General features: G+C 31.7%; 1 protein-coding gene across 22 annotated transcripts in view; it reads left to right on the top strand.

Moving 5' to 3' along the window:
• SNX14 (sorting nexin 14) overlaps positions 1–18,326 on the top strand; it is an 88,388-nt gene that overhangs the window by 22,789 nt on the left and 47,273 nt on the right. For 13 of the 22 annotated variants that reach the window (XR_010023702.1, XM_063098154.1, XM_063098149.1 and 10 more), the window contains exons 2-9: positions 754–874; positions 2,021–2,097; positions 2,178–2,256; positions 5,583–5,626; positions 7,538–7,625; positions 11,739–11,823; positions 16,616–16,772; positions 17,791–17,866. Coding sequence is in view for 21 of the 22 variants with exons in the window: in XM_063098154.1 (XP_062954224.1) it covers positions 754–874; positions 2,021–2,097; positions 2,178–2,256; positions 5,583–5,626; positions 7,538–7,625; positions 11,739–11,823; positions 16,616–16,772; positions 17,791–17,866 (727 nt within the window). In the remaining variant the exon portion in view is untranslated. Of the gene's footprint in view, positions 1–753; positions 875–2,020; positions 2,098–2,177; positions 2,257–5,582; positions 5,627–7,537; positions 7,626–11,440; positions 11,515–11,738; positions 11,824–16,615; positions 16,773–17,790; positions 17,867–18,326 lie in introns of those variants that run through there. The other 9 variants (XM_063098155.1, XM_063098151.1, XM_063098145.1 and 6 more) reach the window with 5 other exon arrangements.

Here is an 18,326-nt window from a genome sequence, read left to right as displayed (position 1 = left end):
TGCTTTTTTAGATTTATCTCCACCCCACTTCTTTGGAACTGCTCAGACCTTATCCCATGTGGTTCTCTCAAGTTTGAATTCCCTTGCCTCTTCCCCAATCCTCCATTCCTCTACCCCACCCTCTTCCATTGGCTTACTCCTATTCATTTTTTCAGTTTTTCTGTAGACATTGCTTTCTCTGAAGAAGTCTTTTCTGTCCTTGCAAATTTGGGTTAAGTAATCAGCCTGTGATGTTCCCATGTTGTAAATACCTTCTCTGTCATAATAGCAAACACATGATTACATTGTATTGCGCTCATTTACTTGCCTGTTACAACTACTAAACAGTGTTTTCCATGCAAATAGAGTCCATGGCAGTGCTGTTCTCTACTCTATCCCCAGAGCCTAGCACTGTCTAGCACAAATAGGCAATTAGTAAAAATTTTTTTGACTTAATGAAAAACAATCAGAGTTTTGGTGTGGTATGAATACAATATCAGATGGTATTCTGAAAGAATGTAGATAAGCTAGTTAAACATGACAGCATAGGTAGCAGATTGTGAAAAATTGAGAATTTATACTTCCTTATTCTTCAGGTGAAGTATACATTTGACAGCATACATTTTGTGATTCTTATATTTAACAAATACCTTAGGAAAATTAATCATGATAGAAAAAATTGCTTCAGTTTGATATGGTAGGTGCTTAATGAAGGGATAACCTAGTGTTATAAATTTTCTTTGGTTCTAATAATTATTTTCATTTATTTCGAAGGTATCTTCATGTTTTAATGATCTTCTGGTCATTTGTTGCTGGAGTCGTCACATTCTACTGCTCTTTAGGACCTGATTCTCTCTTACCAAATATATTCTTCACAATAAAATACAAACCCAAGGTAAAATTGTGTGTTCTTATTTTAAAAGTCAGTATGTATGACCGTATGCTGCTTAATATTTATTATTGAAAACATGTTAAAGCAATGATTTTTTAATGGTGGAACTACTATTATTTATTGGTGGCACACATAAGTCCATCAGAAAATCTTCAAAATGAAATTTATGTATGTGTATGTTTTAAAGTATACAGTTTTCCTAGAGGAGCTATAAGAATAAAATAGAGTATAAAATTCTCAGAAAGTCAGGTTCTACAATTTTAGAGTGTCCTCTAACTACATATTAACTATGAGGACAGTAAGTTAAAACAGAGGTTCTCAAAAATGGTTGTACAGTAGAATCTCCTGGCAAATCTTTAGAAATACATTTACTTGGGCCCTACCACTAGATTTTCATTGAATAGCTCTGGGTTTGAACCTTATAATCAGTACTTGCTAAAAGCATCCAGGTGATCCTGAGGCACAGATACAGGGAACTCTGGGTTAAATTATCCAACCCTTTTAATTTCTTAAATGTCTGTGAGCTCCATAGAAAGAGAAATAATTAGGCAGTTTGCTTAACTAACATAATTTGTACTTCTGAAATTTAATAAAGGTGATAGTATATTGAATCTTTCTCTGTAAGGCAAGGAACTTGTCTGTAGATCAGGATTTTGTGGGATATAAAGTCTTATTTGCTAATTCTTTAAGTTGATGCAGTCAGTCCCTTGTCTCAGGTTTGTTGTTATTGTGCCTCAAGGAAACAAAGCTGAAAGTAGTCAGGGACCTTACAGGTTACCACATATCTTCTCCCGGTTTGAATTCAAGGTTTTGGAGAAATAGAAATTAGTTCTTTCTTACACCTTTGCAGTACAATATCACTTTCAAATATAAATTGAATTTTTTTAAAAGCGATCATAGCAGCTGACTTTAACTATAAGCTTGGAAATTTGGCTTAGGTCTTGTAAAGCATTGCATCAGGTTTTTTTTCCTCTGGTAGTTGGCAATTTGGCAAGTATTTATTACAAAGAATGATTTCACTGCTAAAGCAGGCAAAAAAAGTCCTCTGAATTTATACATTGATTTAAAAAACTTTTGAAAACTTGACTCTCTTTAGTAAGGATGATATGTAAAGACAAATTTTTTTCTCCTCCATTTTTCCCTTTTTAGCAGTTAGGACTTCAAGAATTATTTCCTCAAGGTCATAGCTGTGCTGTTTGTGGTAAAGTGAAGTGTAAACGACATAGGTAGGTTAAACATTTTTATTTGTTCATCCTACTCATTACATTTTGGATTTCAAGTGATTTAATAGAATGATTTTCTTTAGGCCTTCCTTGCTCCTTGAAAACTACCAGCCATGGCTAGACCTGAAAATTTCTTCCAAGGTCGATGCATCTCTCTCAGAGGTAACTGATTTAATTAATATTGCCAAATATACCCAAACAGCAAATGTTAAACACCTATGGAAAATTTTTCCAGATGTTTTTGTCAAAAAATCTAATCAGAGCATCTCAATATATGCTACCTAACCAATTCTGGACTAGGTAGTTGATTATTACAAAATAAGCAACTTGAATAGTAAGCTAGAAATGTTTTTGGAGCCCATGTTTTATTTAAATAGACATTTTAGCCAAGAAAAGCACTGCTTTTCCTGGTTATTGCTTACCTTGTATAAAAACAGTTGTCTTTATGATAGGGCAGTAGAAATAAACATTTTGTAATTCCAAAAGGAGCCCTGGATTACAAGGAGCAAATGTATATTTTACTGAATTATGACCCCAGTTTTGACACTAACTGAAGGGTAGAGCAGGGAATGGGATATTTTTCATTATTTCTGCATAATATAGGAATAGAAAGCATGTTCTCTTATCTTTGTTCTAGTCACATTTTACATGTACCTTTTTGGTAACATAGCATGTTTTAGTTATTTGTTTTAGAGATTTGTCCTCTCCATGGATTTGAGAAAGTAGTCAAGTTCTTGAAGGCAGAGAACGGGGTCTCATTTGTTCCCAACATCAAGTTCTGGGTCACATGTTCGTAGCTGATAGATATGTATTGAATTAAGTTGTCCTTTATTCCGGTTGGTGTCTTTCTTTGATTAAAGGTAAGCTACCCAAAATGCCATTCAAACTCTTGGCATTTTTCTTTTTCATTGCTTTTCATCTCTAAGATTACCTGATTTAAGACTGCGCTATCCAGTATGGTAGCCACTTGCCACATGTGGCTATATTAATACTTGAAATGTGCTAGTCCAAGTTGAAATGTGCTGTATATATAAAATATATACTGGATTTTGAAGATTTAGTAAGAAGAAAATATAAAATATCTCATTTTTTATATTAATTATATGTTGAAAGATAATATATTGGATATATTGTGTTAAACAAAGTATATTATAAAATTAATTTTACCTGTTTCTTTTTACTTTTATAAAATGTAGTTACTAGAAAATTTAAAATTAATATGTGGCTTACATTTTATTTCTATGGGAGAGTGCTGATTTGAGGTCTGCTAAAGAAAACCTCTAGCAAGAGTATTACTTATGTCTTTGACAGTTTATTCCTTTAAGAAAATGAAAGAACTTATGTAAAACTCTTGGCCTAGTGTCTGGTACTTACTGGTGTCAATAAGTATTAGCTCCCACATTTAAAAACATTTTTTGAGATCTTGGTATAGGTGGAGCTGGGCTAGGCCCTAGGGATAAAAAGAGAAATAAGATTTGGTTCCTTGCTTCTAGGAACTTCAGTCTAGGAGGAGAGGTAGACATATAAGCTGGTAATTACTATATAATGTAATGGAGGCAATAATGGAAGAAATGTACAAGGTATAGAATTAATATAGAGAAAGAAGTGCATAATGTTAAGAGGGAAAGTCAAGAAGGGTGTCTAGAAGTTTGTCAGACTCATAGTGTGGGAAAGGGTGTTTCAGGGTTTGGCTAGAGCTTTCAAAAAGAAAGAGAGGCTTGAAACAAGGTGGAGTGTTCAGTAAGCTGAAGGGTAAAATGTGAGGTAGGATGTGAACAATGAAGAAACAATATTCCAGTAGCTAACGTTTATTGACATATTTACTGTATATTGGGTACTGTGCTAAGCACATACATTATTTCATGTAATCTATATACAACCTATGAATGAGTGCTATTATTGATGGTTTTATCAAAGGTAAATTGGAGTTTGTAGAGTTTTAATAATTTTCTCAAGTTTTATATCTGGTTGGTAGCAGAACTCAGTCACTAACTCAGATATGGCTTATTTCTTAACCAGTGTTTTAGAAGTGAGATCATCAAAAGACTTTGAAGCCTATGCTGATGGAGTTTATATTGATTGATCTTGGAAGCCAGTGATTTTCAAACTGTGTAACTAGAGTTTTCAGATGTGACTCACAGGATGCAGTGGGAGGCAAAAAGGAAATAAATGGTCACAGCTGCTGGCATGCTTCACTCTCCCCTTCAACATCAGTGCAGCTCCACTTTTCTAACTTTCATGTATTGCAGTTTTTACATTGAGGGTTTCATGCAAGGGAGTGATGTGGTCAGATACATGTGTTAGATCACTTTGGCAGATCTGTAGAGGAAGATGGAGGGAAGCAAGTTTGGAAGTAGGGAGACTAGTTTAAAGGCTATTGTTGCAATCTAAGGGGTGAGAAGATGAGGACACCAATATGGGTGCTGTAGAAGACAGCTACTTAAGATGTAAGATCAGTAGGCTTCGGTGATTGAATGGATGCGGAAAATAAAGGAAGAGCAAATGTTTAACGATAACTTTATCCAGACTCCTCTCTGTATCCTATTTATTGTTATCTCTATTTATATGTATTTTCTTTTCCCACCTAATATAACTAATACTTAGTTTTTGTATAAAAAAAGTCCAAATTATTGTTGCCCTAATGTTTAAACTAGAGAATTGGAAATCTCTGTTACTGCTTCCAGAGAAGGTATATGATCTGATCTGGGAAGTTTATAGATTAAATACATTGTTTCATTCTCTCCCTACTGCTTTTTAAAGTTAGTGCCTAGTGCTTCAATTCCTTGTAAAAATGACAAATCCTGCTACACCAAGACCCAAGAAATGGAAGGTTTTACACTCAGTGTTTGTTTTGTTTTGTTACTTTTTCACATATAACCTATATACTGATTTTAAGTGTACAGCTAAAATTTTCACAAAGTGAACATATCCATATAACCAGCATCCAGATTAAGAAACAAAACGTTACTAGCACCCCAGAACTCCCCTTCATGTTCTTTTCTTGTCATTATCCTCCCTTCAAAGGTAATCACTGACACCTAATTTTGACCCCTCAAATAAATCTTAGCTACTTGTTTCTTCATTTTATTCTGAGAATACTGACTTACAGAGAAAGGTAAGAATGCCAAAGGACCAACCTTTAATTTTCCTTCTTTCCATAGAACTTTTTTGGTTCAATGAAGCTTTAGAGTCAGGAACAATTTAAGTTTTTTGTTTGATTATGGGAATATTTAGAAATATGTGTATCATTCTAATAGTAACTTTTCCTTTTTATGGAGTTTTATGGTTTTCTGATCATTTTCTCATGTTCTCTTTGATCCTCACAACCGTATAAGGTTGAAATACACATTTTGTCATGTGAAAGTGTATTACTGTCAATATTTGGAAAAATAAAATTGGTTCTTGCTAATATATATTACTAAGTAGTACAGTTTATTTTCCCAGCATTGATTAATTGCATTTTTCTTTAAAAAATAATTTTTATGCAGGTTCTTGAATTAGTGTTGGAAAACTTTGTTTATCCATGGTACAGGTATGTTCTTTCTTTAAGACCTTTTTTTCTTTAATATAGTGAATATCGTTAAGTTAAGCATGGTAATGATGTATTTTTAGTGTAGGCCAGCATTTCTCAACTCTGGCACTATTGACATTTTAGGCTAAATAACTCTTTGTTGTGGGGGCTATACTGTGCATTATAGGATAGTTAGCAGCACCCCTGGCCTCTTCCCATTAGGTGCTAGTAACCCCCTCCCCTCCCCCCACCCCCAAGTTGTGACCACCAAAAATGTCTTCGTAGCCTCGAAGGCATAATCAGTCCCAGTTAAGAACCATTGATGTAGGCAATAAATTAATAATTTAGTAATAGTAAAGAGGAAAGGAACCTAGGCTGCTTTTTGAAAGAAAAGTGACTTGTAGAATTTCTCATCATTCCTAAATATAGTGGTTTAATAATTTTGTACAGTTTTCATATTTGAAATAATTGTATCTTTGGGGGGAAATCTATATTAAGATGTTTCATTAAATTAAAAGATAATTTCAGTAGTTTTCCTGGAAAATTGTTTTTTTCCAAAGTAACTTTGTTACATGCTATGCATGTACAAGGGCCCTGTGCCTTGCAGGATATAGAAAACTCTAGCTCTGAAAAAAAAAATTAGTTTGAGAATCAAAGAGAAATCCAACTTAAAGTCATTTAATAAATACATATTTTCTTAAATAAGCATCATGTGTTTATGTATTTGAATACTTACACCTATATGACTTACAGATATAATGTTTAATGTCATCCACTGTAGCTTTATATCAACTCAGTATATTTTGAATTTCCTAATTAAAAAAATGTTACTAGTTGAGTTCATCTAGAGTACGTTAAGATAAATTTAATATCCAGTTTATATGCTATGTTTTCATGAAAAGCTACATATATTAATTTTTTACATTAGATTATGTCTTAAATATGGGACATTTGCCATTTAAGTAAAGTTGATGGTGAGGACTTTTTGTTAAATGAGTCCTTTTGTTAAGACCCCTTTATCTCCCCTCGCTCCCACATTATGACTCTTCAGACATAAATCTGGTTGTAGTTCAAAGTGTTAAAGTATGTGTTTTCTCCTCATTCTAGCTGTTGATGCTGTAATATCCCCTTCCCTGGGTTAATAGTGGGAAGCATGATTGATACAATTATCTTCCTCATTCTGCCAAGGGATTTAATAGCACCATCTTCAAGTTCAGGATATCACCATTATGTATCCTTATTGCCTTTGGTTAGGAAAGTGTCCGAATTCTTCTAGGGACCTCAAGACTTCAGGAAATTGAAAAATAGCTCCTCAGAGGAAGGTTGTCAAAATTTCAGTTTAAAATGTTCTTTTTTTTTTCAAATAGAGCACACATTTTTTATTTACTTTTAGAATTAACATATTATTTTATAAATATTTTAAACTTATTTAAAATTTTGTATTTAATTCTGTTGCTTCTCTGAAATTATTATTATTTAAAAAGAATTTTTTTATAATAAGTATATTCTAAGATGTTGGGGGAGGAGGAGGGAAGGGAGGTTGGGGCTGGCCCATGGCTGGCTCCTTTGAAATTATTCATTGTTTTCTTCCAGCCTTTGAAATATTCATTGTTTTGTTTCTCTGAAATTTCTTTGATGCTTAGAAAATGATCCTAGTATTGTGAAATAAGACTGTGTACATGTGTGTCTGCAAAGAAATATATGCTGCAACTTAGTTAATAGTAATTATGTCTTGGTACTAGAATTATGGGAGATGTTTGATTTCTTTTTTATACATTTCTGTTATTCTGCATTGAAATGCATTTGTAAAAAACAAAAAAGAAAAAATAGCGTAAGTAAATGGAAAAAAAAGAGGAAGTTCTTTCCTTGGTTTCTAGGAGGTGAAACTATTTCTCTGAACTTCTGATTGTTTACTTTTCTCCTCAATTGAAGGGATGTGACAGATGATGAATCCTTTGTTGATGAATTGAGAATAACATTACGGTTTTTTGCATCTGTCTTAATACGAAGGATTCACAAGGTATATATTTATAATGAGAAATTTGGGAATTTGGGGCTTTATCGTTATGAAAGAAACTATTTTAAATCTTATTTTTACTTTTTCCAATACCATGTGTATTTTTTTCTTCACTTTCACTTTTTTAGGTTAAAAATTAATGAATTACATTTGATCCATTGGTTAATTTTGCTTTCTTTAATGCTTCTTTATCTTGATTTGTGGAAATTAGAAATGGAAGGACTATAGAAAAAAGCCATGTTCCAGTTAGATGAATTTATTGAGTAAATGGCAATGATTGTGATCTACTGTTTTAAAATATTTTTTGAGTCATATTTTGTGTATGTTTGGGTCTTTTCCTATATATGTTTGTAGTATTTCCTATATACATTGTCTGTAGATACACACACACTCGTCTGTTGCTTTGTCAATTCAAAAGGAGTGAACATATTGACAATTAATATATGGTAGCTCTGCCATTAGTAAATAAAATGAATATTAATCTTCTTAAATGTTTCTGTAGCTGTGAACAATACAGTCAACCACTGTAGAAAAGATATGCAAAAAATACTCAGGAGCAATTCACAAAAGAAAAATATAAAATGGCCAATGAACACTTGAAAATATGTTATCTCACATCAAATAAATTTAATTTTTTATGAGATACTATTCTTTTACCTATCAGATTGGGAAAGATAAAAAAAGGACATTCATATCTAGTAATGGTGATTTTGGGGAAATAGGAAAAGGAACTACAAATCCAAACTATGACTCTTATACTTGAGAGCAATTTGGTAATCTTTGTTAAAAGACTTAAAAATGTCTATACTTCTAAACTTAATTTCATTTTTTAAATATATTTTAGGGAAATAATCAAGATGGTATAAAAATGTATGTTCAAAGATTTATTACAGTATAATTTATAATAAAACTGAAAAGAAAAGTGATGTCCAAGTGATAAGATTGTTGGTTGCGTAAGTATAATACATCCTAACTATAGAATTCTACAGAGCCATGAAAAATCATTTTGTAGAATAACACTTATTTACATGGGAAAATATTTATCTGCCCATAAGTCAAGTGGAAAATAGTCAAGTGGAAGATGATGGCAAATAATATGTGTGATATTCTTCTACTTTGAAAACAAAGCTAACATTTTAAAGCTTGGTAATATGTATATTAAGGACATAGATATCATTATCTCTCTTAACTCTTATTGTGGTGGTGTGCTGATGCTGAATTTTGGTTCTTCCCACGTACTTCTTTATATTTGCCGTATTTTCTTTGCATTGGACATTTATCATTTTTTTAAAAAGTTGATAACCATTAATAATATTGTTTTTAAAAAAGGCAATTGTCTCAGACTAAATAGAATAAAAGATTTAGTGAGATTTTAAATAGATAAAAGATTTAGTTGGTTGATGATAAACCATTTAAATTACAACTGGAAATAAGTCAAATAAAATTAATTTATCAAATTAATTTTGATTGCCTCGTTACAATGAATTAATTAATGGATGATGGTTAATATAACTGTTCTGTTATATTAGGCTTTGAGATAGCCTAGTAGCTTCTAAAATAATAGCACCTTATATATGGAGTGTGCTGTGTAAGTATATGTATATATACTTTTGGCAACAGCTTTATTGAGATAATTTGCATACCATACAGTTCACCCAAAGTGTACAATTCAGTGGTTTTTAGCATATTCAGAGTTGTGCAACTGTCACCACAATTTTCATCAATCAATTTACATCATACAATTTTCATCAATCAATTTAGATCACACAATTTTCATCACAATCATTTTCATCACAATCGCCCAATTTTCATTACAATCACGCAATCAATTTTCATCACACAATTTTTATCACCCACAAAGAGACTTTGCATACCTTATAGCCATAAACCTAACCCTCCTATCCCCTCAGCCCTAGCTAACCAACCACCAATAATCTACTTTCTGTATTTATGGATTTGTCTATTCTGGACATTTCATATAAATATAATATGTGTCATACAATACATAATTATATTTTACAACACATGTAAATATAATATTGAGTCATACAGTATGTGGCTTCTTGTGACTGGTTTCTTTCACTTAGCATAATCTCAAGATTCATCCATGTTGTCATATTGTAGTATGTATCAGGACTTCATTCTTTTTTATGGCTGAATAATATTCAATTGTATGGATATACTACAGTATTTTTATCCATTCATCAGTTGATAGATTGTTTCCACTTGTTGGCTCTTATGTGCCTGTGAGCATTTGTATACAAGTTTTTCTTGGTGGATATGTTTTCATTTATCTGGGTTATATACTTAGGAGTATAATTGCTGGGTCAAATGGTAACTCTTTGTTTAACACTTCAAGGAACTGCTAGACTGTTTTCTGAAGAGGCTGCACCATTTACATTTCCACCAGCTGTGTATGAGGGTTCCTGTTTTGCCACATCCTTGCTAGAACTAGTTGTTATCTCACTTTTTGATTCTAACCATCCTAGTAGGTTTGAAGTGGTACTTCATTGTGGCTTTGATTTGCATTTCCTTGATGCTAATGATGTTGAGCATCTTTTCATATGCTTATTGGCCATTTCTGTATCTTTGGATTGGATATATTGGAGAAATGTCTCTTCAAATCCTTTGCCCATATTTTAATTGGGTTATTTGTCTTTATTATTGAGTTGTACAAGTTATTTATATATTCTGGATGCAAGTCCTTTATCAGAGATATGATTTGCAAATATCTCATTCTTTCAGTATATATTCTTTCTTCTCATTTCATCTGTATCACTATCCTGGGAGATAAATGGGTCATTATTATATTAATTTTAAAGAAAGTTAGTAACTTTGTCAAAGTATCAGAGATAGTTAATGAGCAGAAGATTAGGCCTGGGTCATCTTATTCCCACTGCAGTGTTCTGTCCTTGATACCATTGCCTGGATAATATAAACTGGAAGTTTGGCGATAATGAAAACAGAATCATTTAAGATTCACCATTTTTTTAAAATCAAAGTTTAGTGACAAACTCATTATTTTACCATTTTAATTCTGACCTGTAGTTCCTAATATGGAACTTAAAAATGAAAATCTTCATGAGTATTTTCAGAAGACAAAATTTTATAAAATGTTTGAAAACTGAAACATCTTATTTATTTGACTAATATGAGAGTGATTTAGAATCATTGTACCAAATAGCCAATGATAAGTGATGAGTAATGAAGTAATGTTATTTTGCAATGACATGTAATACTAGTAAAAATATCTCCTCTAATTGTACATCTTTGATCTTTGCTCTGGGTTTTACCAGCAAATCGTTAAAATTTGAGGGTTTATAATCCATCACACTTGCTAGATTTATCACCCTGTGATTTTGATCTCCTTAGTGTATGGAATGTAAGAAGTGAAAAGTTAACACAAAAGTTAACACTATTGTGATAGAATTTTCTCATACCTTTGATAAAGGGAAAAAATGTGTGAAGTTTTATGGTGGAAGATAAGCTTGTTAAAGCCTAATAATCATGTTTTTTGATGATTTATTTGAAACTTATTTTCAGTTATTTTTTGCCTCTTTTCTGTGTGTGCAGTCCATCAATCCTCCCTCACTAACCTACCATAATCACTACAGCTTCCAGCCTTTAGGTTGAAAAATGTTGGTGGGAAATGATGAAACTTATTATTTTTCTAAAATAGGATGCTTCCATATTTCTGAAAACCAGGATTCATCTTGTAAGCTGAATTAAAAAGTTCATTTTTAAGTAACTTCTTGGTAAACACAAATTTACAGCCTCAATGGGATGAGAAGTTACTGGAGATCTTTCCTCGAGTACAATTAAAACAAAAAACACATAAAGAAATAAGCCAGGAATGAAGATACTATTTTGTGGGAAAAGTTTAGTATTTAAGGTATGCATAGTAAGACAAATTTTCGATACGGTGATAGAAAACTGTCTAATGTTAGTTAGTATGAGCCAAGAATATAAAGTCCTTTTAAATTATATTTTTGAAAGATTCTGAATAATACCTCTAATTTTTAAGATACTTTCCAATCTCTTAAATGTAGCATTCCCACCATTGTAACTTAGTGATAATTATCTTTAATGTTTTCTTTTAATGTTGAATTTTTCTAGGTGGATATTCCATCTATTATAACCAAGAAACTATTAAAAGTGGCAATGAAGCATATAGAAGTGATAGTTAAAGCCAGACAGAAAGGTAATACAATTTTCTACTACAAGCTTGAGTGATTTTATTCTTATACACCAACTTTCAGCTGAAATATCTAAGTGTGAGTACGGATACATTAAGTGATACATTCACAAATGCTATGAAAGTATTCTTTTAAACTGAAGTCCTTTTCAACAGTTTCTTTATAAGCATGTAAGTGTGAAAACTCAAAAATCTATGAAAACTAAAATATAGTTAGTTAACATTTTAGATATAGTACTGATGACTGTACAGTCTTTTTTTGAATAATAGTTTAATCCTCTGAGTATATCTCACATCTCTTTCCCTTTTCTCCTTAATGATTTCAACAGTTTTGACCTATTCTAGCCCATCCTGTATACTGCTACCACGTTAACTTCACAATATCACAATTCTCATGTTACTTCCCTACTAAAAAAAATTAGTGGGCTGGCCCATGGCTCACTTGGGAGAGTATGGTGCTGATAGCACCAAGGCCATGGGTTCGGATCCCTATACAGGGATGGCTGGTTAGATCACTTCGGAGAGCATGGTGCTGACAACACCAAGTCAAGGGATAAGATCCCCTTACCTGTCATCTTAAAAAAAAAAAAAAAAATTCTCGACTCTGCTATAGTGCCTAAACTGTGTTTCTAAACCTTTTTCTATTTAGTCACATATTTTGATCTAGTCTTGTCTTTCACTATGTATTATGCTTTAGCCAGGGTGACCTATTTGCTATTTCTCATGTATCCTGGCTTTTTTACTAACATAATTTGCACATGGCATATGTTCAGTAAATGTTTCCTGACTGAATAAAGTCTTCATTTAGGACTTTTCTTCCTCTAAAATCAAGCTAAAATGTTTCTTTTTAACAAAATTACTTCTATGCTTCATACTTGGTTCTGTGCAAAACTGAGATTTTCTTTGTGCTTGCATTTAGTATTCTCCTTTGTCACTGCTTTCTAAAGTATGTTCTACAGAATGCTGCTCTATGTATATGACTATGGTCATATTTTTTTTAAGTTACTATACTGGGAAATTCCTAGTGAGTACTAACTAGTACACCAAAAGCTCTGAGTACTCCTGCAGCAAAGAAATAGTTTTAATTTTAACTTACACATCCCAAATTTATTTGAGCATGGAACCATTTCTCCCTCCCTCAGAATATCAATTAATATAATCAGAGCACATTTTGGGAAATTATGCTGTAGGTAGAGTTGAGGTTGAATTAAATCAAATTATTAGTTTATTTGCCCTTTAGTATGAATAATTCCTCAGGAATGAGAAGCATTTCAAATTATATATTTAATAATTATTCTTTGTTCATCTTATTAAAACAAGTAAAAATAATTTTACTTTCAACATTGTTAGAAAAAAGAATAAGTGTGGAAGAGTTGAAGTACATGTAACTTAATTGTTAAATTAAAAAATTAGCTTTTATTTATTTTAATTATCCCAGGTTACTTTACTTTATTATTTTCATATATGTAGTTTAAGAAGTGAAAAAAAATTGTTATTTAACGAATATATAAATAGATTTATCTTTAAAACAATTAAAAAATTAACTTTTAAAGTCATTGTCCCATGATTGGCAAAAACACACTAGAAGGTAGTATCTTTGTTGTAGTCATTTTGTAAAGAAAGGCTGCTTTACTGTCAGAAGAAAATTTAGGAAGTGTTTTTTTGTAATAAGTAGATTTGATTTTTTAGAACAGTTTCAAGTTTACAGAAAAATTGAGCAGAAAGTAGAAAGTTCTCATATATTTCCCCTTTTTTTCTGGTACTAACATCTTGCATTAGTTGCATGTTTTTTAATAATTTATGTACCAACATCAATACATTATTATTAACTAAATTCCATAGTTCATATTAGGGTCTGCTCTTTGGGTTTTGAAAAATGTATAATCACGTAATCATCATTACAGTAGCATACTGAATGGTTTCACTGCCCTAAAAATCCCCTGTGCTTTATCTATTCATCCCTCCTTCCTCCACCTTTTCACTGTCTCTGTAGTTTTGACTTTCCAGAATGTTATATAGTTGGAATCATACAATATCTTTTAGACTGCTTTCTTTCATTTAGCAATATGCATTTAGAACTCCTCCATGTCTTTTTGTGGTTGATAATTCATTCTTTTTATTATTCATTATATTCCATTGTGTGGATGTAGCACAGTTTGTTTACCCTTTTACCTATAGAAGGACATCTTGGTTGCTTCCCAATTTTTGTCAATTATAAACAAAGCCAGTATAAACATTTGTGTGCAGGTTTTTGTGGGAAAAATATTTTTAGTACAGTTTTAATTTTGTTCTAAAGACAAAAACAATAAAGACAAAAAAACACCACAGTGCTGATAACACCAAGGCCACGGGTTCGGATCCCTATATAGGGATGGCCAGTTAGCTCACTTAGGAGAGCGTGGTGCTGACACCACCAAGTCAAGGGTTAAGATCCCCTTACCGGTCATCTTTTAAAAACAAAACAAAACAAAACAAAACAAAACAAAACAAAAAAAAACCACAGGCTGTGAATAAATGGAGCCATCTTTTTATTTTTAGTTGAGCAGTTTATTAAAATCCCCAAATTATTTTATTTTTGTTAGAGTGATGTTAAGTATACAGACAGACCAGTTTGACTGAAATTTATTGCTTTGAAATTTATTCTTTGCAAGAGAGGATTGCTTATTTGCTACTATTCATGTAAAAAGTCATCCTCAATATAAAATCACCTTAAAATGCTAGATTGAATTCATTGATAACATTGTAATTAATGAAATCCATAGAATTAAAAGGTCAGAAAATAAGAAGAGCTCTAATTTTATCCGAGGATCCCAGTGTTCTAAGTATTATGACAGTGAGGCTTGTAAAAAACATAGGCTTGTAAAAAACGTCTTTATTTTTTTGATTTTTCATTTCTTTAATGTGTGAATTTATTTTCTAAATTTTTTGGCCCCATATTTGTATATAAATCAGGAAATAAAGGTTCATATCTTAATCTGTAGTTATCATTACTGTCTTGATGTTCTCTGCTTAGTCTGCCTCTTGAGAATAGGGATTATAAAGTTTTTTTTTCTATGTAAGTACTTCCATCCGTGACTCTTAGAAATATTGAATATGTATACACAGTAGAAGCATTGGCTTAATTTAAATTCATTAATGATTGTTCAGAATGACCTTATTCCAGTCTTTAAACCTGAACATATCTCTTTGTCATAGATTCTGGGGACCTTTCCTTTTATGATGTGGAAACTGCTGTCTGATTAGGCATTAGATAAACTGGTGATTAGGGGAGATTAATCCACGCCATGTATTCCAGCATCTTATTTGCTTATATTCCCAATTAAGGTGTTCCTCCCTCCCCTTTTATTATGTTTTGTCTGATCCCTTTAATTTCTTATTACCTAGGAGTACAAAAATCTCTCACGTTTGACAGATGTTGAGTAGATTCCAATCTAGTGATTTAATTTATATGTTATGTGTAAATGCTAATCACACCAAATATTATAATTACTTATGTGTTTTGTATGATGACTTTTCAGTGTTAATTATTTAATAACTATTTACTGATGTGGATTTTAAGACTCAAAGGGATTATATCATTTGTTCAAAATCATATCAGTAAAGAAGTATAGCTGAGTCTTAGCATAGCTTAGTCTTTTGATTTTAAATCCCATGCTCTTGTTATAATTTTTTTTCTTTTTTGATGGCTGCCTGGTGTGGGAATCTAAACCCTTGTCCTAGGTGTTATAACATTGGGCTCTAACTCTTATAAGTTTTTAAAAGACTCATGCCCCAAATTCTTGGCGGGGGGAAAGCTTGGCAAATAATTTAAAATGCATTTCTTGTAAAAATTATATCCTTTGCCAGTCCTGCTTTAGTACATCAAGTGTAGATAACCTTTATTTTCCTTCTTAGTACTCATTATTAGAATGCATATATTGACTTCTTTTGTGAGTATGCTTACATTCTCTTTCAATAAAAATAGATGGAAATAGTTAAAAAAAATAAATGCCATTGAATTAGAGTCAAGATTACTTGCACAGACTCCATGATTTTAAAATTCATCACAGAATGAAGAAACGGGGAAAGCATGACTTGTGACTTGTTTTTCTACTTAGTCTTTTATGGTCTACAAAAAGGAATAAATATTATTACTTTTAAGTTTTAAAATATTAGTTCAGTGTCTGGCCTTTAAAAAAAAAACTTTCTGTTAGTATAATTTTTATAATTTTATAAATTTTATAATTATCATCAGTTAATATTTATTAAGAAATCTATTTGTTCACAGACTTTTTTAACTTACGTAGTTTTGCACCTCTGTGTCCTGTGCTCTGGACAGAAGATGCAGAACTTAAGCAAGGAAGCCAGTTTCTATAATTGCTTTTATAAAATGCTGTGAAAGTAGGTGCAATTAAAGAATTTTGAGTAGAGTATTTTTTGTTTTTGCAGGGGATGAACAAGATGTAATATTTGATAACAGAAGCCATGTGTGTGCAAGAAGACATCTTCTGTAGTTTTTTTCAACTTTAAAATAATAACTTGCTGTATTTTATATACTTTGTAGCGACAAGACCTTAAATTCTTGTTTGCTAAAGGGAAAAGGGTCTCTACCAATTTATTGCAAAATAAACAGACTTACAGCAAAGAGGAATTTCTCTCTTTAAACCCTGTTTTTGAAAAATTTCCCGGTAGGAAAGAAAGGAGGGGTTAGGAAATGAATGACTACATTAGATGCTCTTGTATTTGTTAGTGGAAATGGCTGAAGTTATTTAATATTGCTTAACTTGTTTCAATATTTATTTTGTATCTCTATTTATAGTAAAGAATACAGAGTTTTTACAGCAAGCTGCTTTAGAAGAATATGGTCCAGAGCTTCATGTGGCTTTGAGAAGTCGAAGAGATGAATTACAGTATTTAAGGAAACTTACCGAACTACTCTTTCCTTATATTTTGCCTCCTAAAGCAACAGACTGCAGGTATAGACCAGAAAAAAATCACTGTAGTATTTGTATACCATGCATATGTATATTGCTATTCTTGATAATAATAGGAGTACGCTAATACTTGAGGTTAGTCTGTAATGTGAACAGTTTTTCATTTGGGAAAAAAAAAATTATCAGGTCTTAAAATGCCAATTTAGGTGTTAAGTATTTGTGGTATGTTATGTTGCTAAGACTTTTTTCTTGAAAACTAATATTGGACATTGAAAATAAATATGAATAAAATTAATTTTCTTATTTGAGATCATTATACTTTATTTTCTGGTGTGTCTTTTTAAAGACATACACATTATGACTCTTATAGGCAGAAACACTTTGGACAAATTATACAGATAAGTTTGGATTTTAAGATATCCAGTGGGGAAGAATAATTAGAGATTATCTAGTCTACTGTCCCTTGTTCTGGCAGGAGTATGTTTAGATTATTCCATAAGTTACCTTATTACTCTCTCTCTAATAGTCCTTAGAGGAGAAATCATGGTTTATTATTAGTGATGTACTTTAAATATTACTTTATTTTCTTTTAAATTTTTATTTTATTTTTAAAAATAATTTATTTTAATATTTTAATTAAAGCATTTTTATTTGAGACTAGTTTATAATATTAATTTAAATATTATGACTAAAAGGTAATTGTATTATACTATTAAGCATATAAGTCTTACACATTAATTTAGAAATATATTAAACATTTAAAATATTACTAGGCAGGTAGTATTTTCAGATGTCATCCAAGTCGCTCCAGCTAAGGGAACACCTTTTTCCTCTTAAATAGTATTCTCTTTTAGCCGAGTAAGGCCACCAAGTTCTTGTTCAAAGTATGGTCTGTGAACCAGTAGCATGACCTAGGTGCTTATTAGGAATGCAGAAGGGTCCATCCCAGAACTATAGGATTATAGTTTGCATTTTACCAAGATCCTGAGGTAATTCATATTTACTTGGAAGTTAAGAACTAATGTAAGTCACTATATGTAATTATTATTTCTTTTTCCAGATCTCTGACCTTACTTATAAGAGAAATCCTATCTGGTTCTGTGTTCCTTCCTTCTTTGGATTTCTTAGCTGATCCAGTAAGATTTTTAAAACATTTCTTTTAATTGTGGTAAAATATACTAAACATAAAATTTGCTGACTTAAACAGTTTTATGGGTAAATTTCAGAGGTACAGATTGAGTGTTCCTTATCGGAAATGCTTGAGACCAGAAGCGTTTCAAATTTTGGATATTTCTGGATTTTGGAACATTTGTAGAATACATACTAGTTGAGCATCCCTAGTCCAAATATCTAAAATCTGAAATGCTTCAATGAGCATTTCTTTGAGTATACACTGGTGCTCAAAAAATTTTGGATTATGGAGCATTTTGGAATTTGGATTTTTCAGATTAAGGATGCTTAGCCAGTATAAAATACATTTATATTGTTGTGCAACCACCACCCACTACTCACCTTTAGAACTCTTTATCTTAAAAAACTGAAACTCCATATTAAACAAGAACTCCTCATTTTTCCCTTCCCCAGCCCTTAGCCACC

The sequence above is a fragment of the Cynocephalus volans genome, chromosome 5 (genome assembly GCF_027409185.1).
Source record: "Cynocephalus volans isolate mCynVol1 chromosome 5, mCynVol1.pri, whole genome shotgun sequence".
Lineage (NCBI taxonomy): Eukaryota > Metazoa > Chordata > Mammalia > Dermoptera > Cynocephalidae > Cynocephalus > Cynocephalus volans.
The sequence above is the reverse complement of the archived record's forward strand: the minus strand, read 5'-3'. Positions and strand labels throughout refer to the sequence as shown.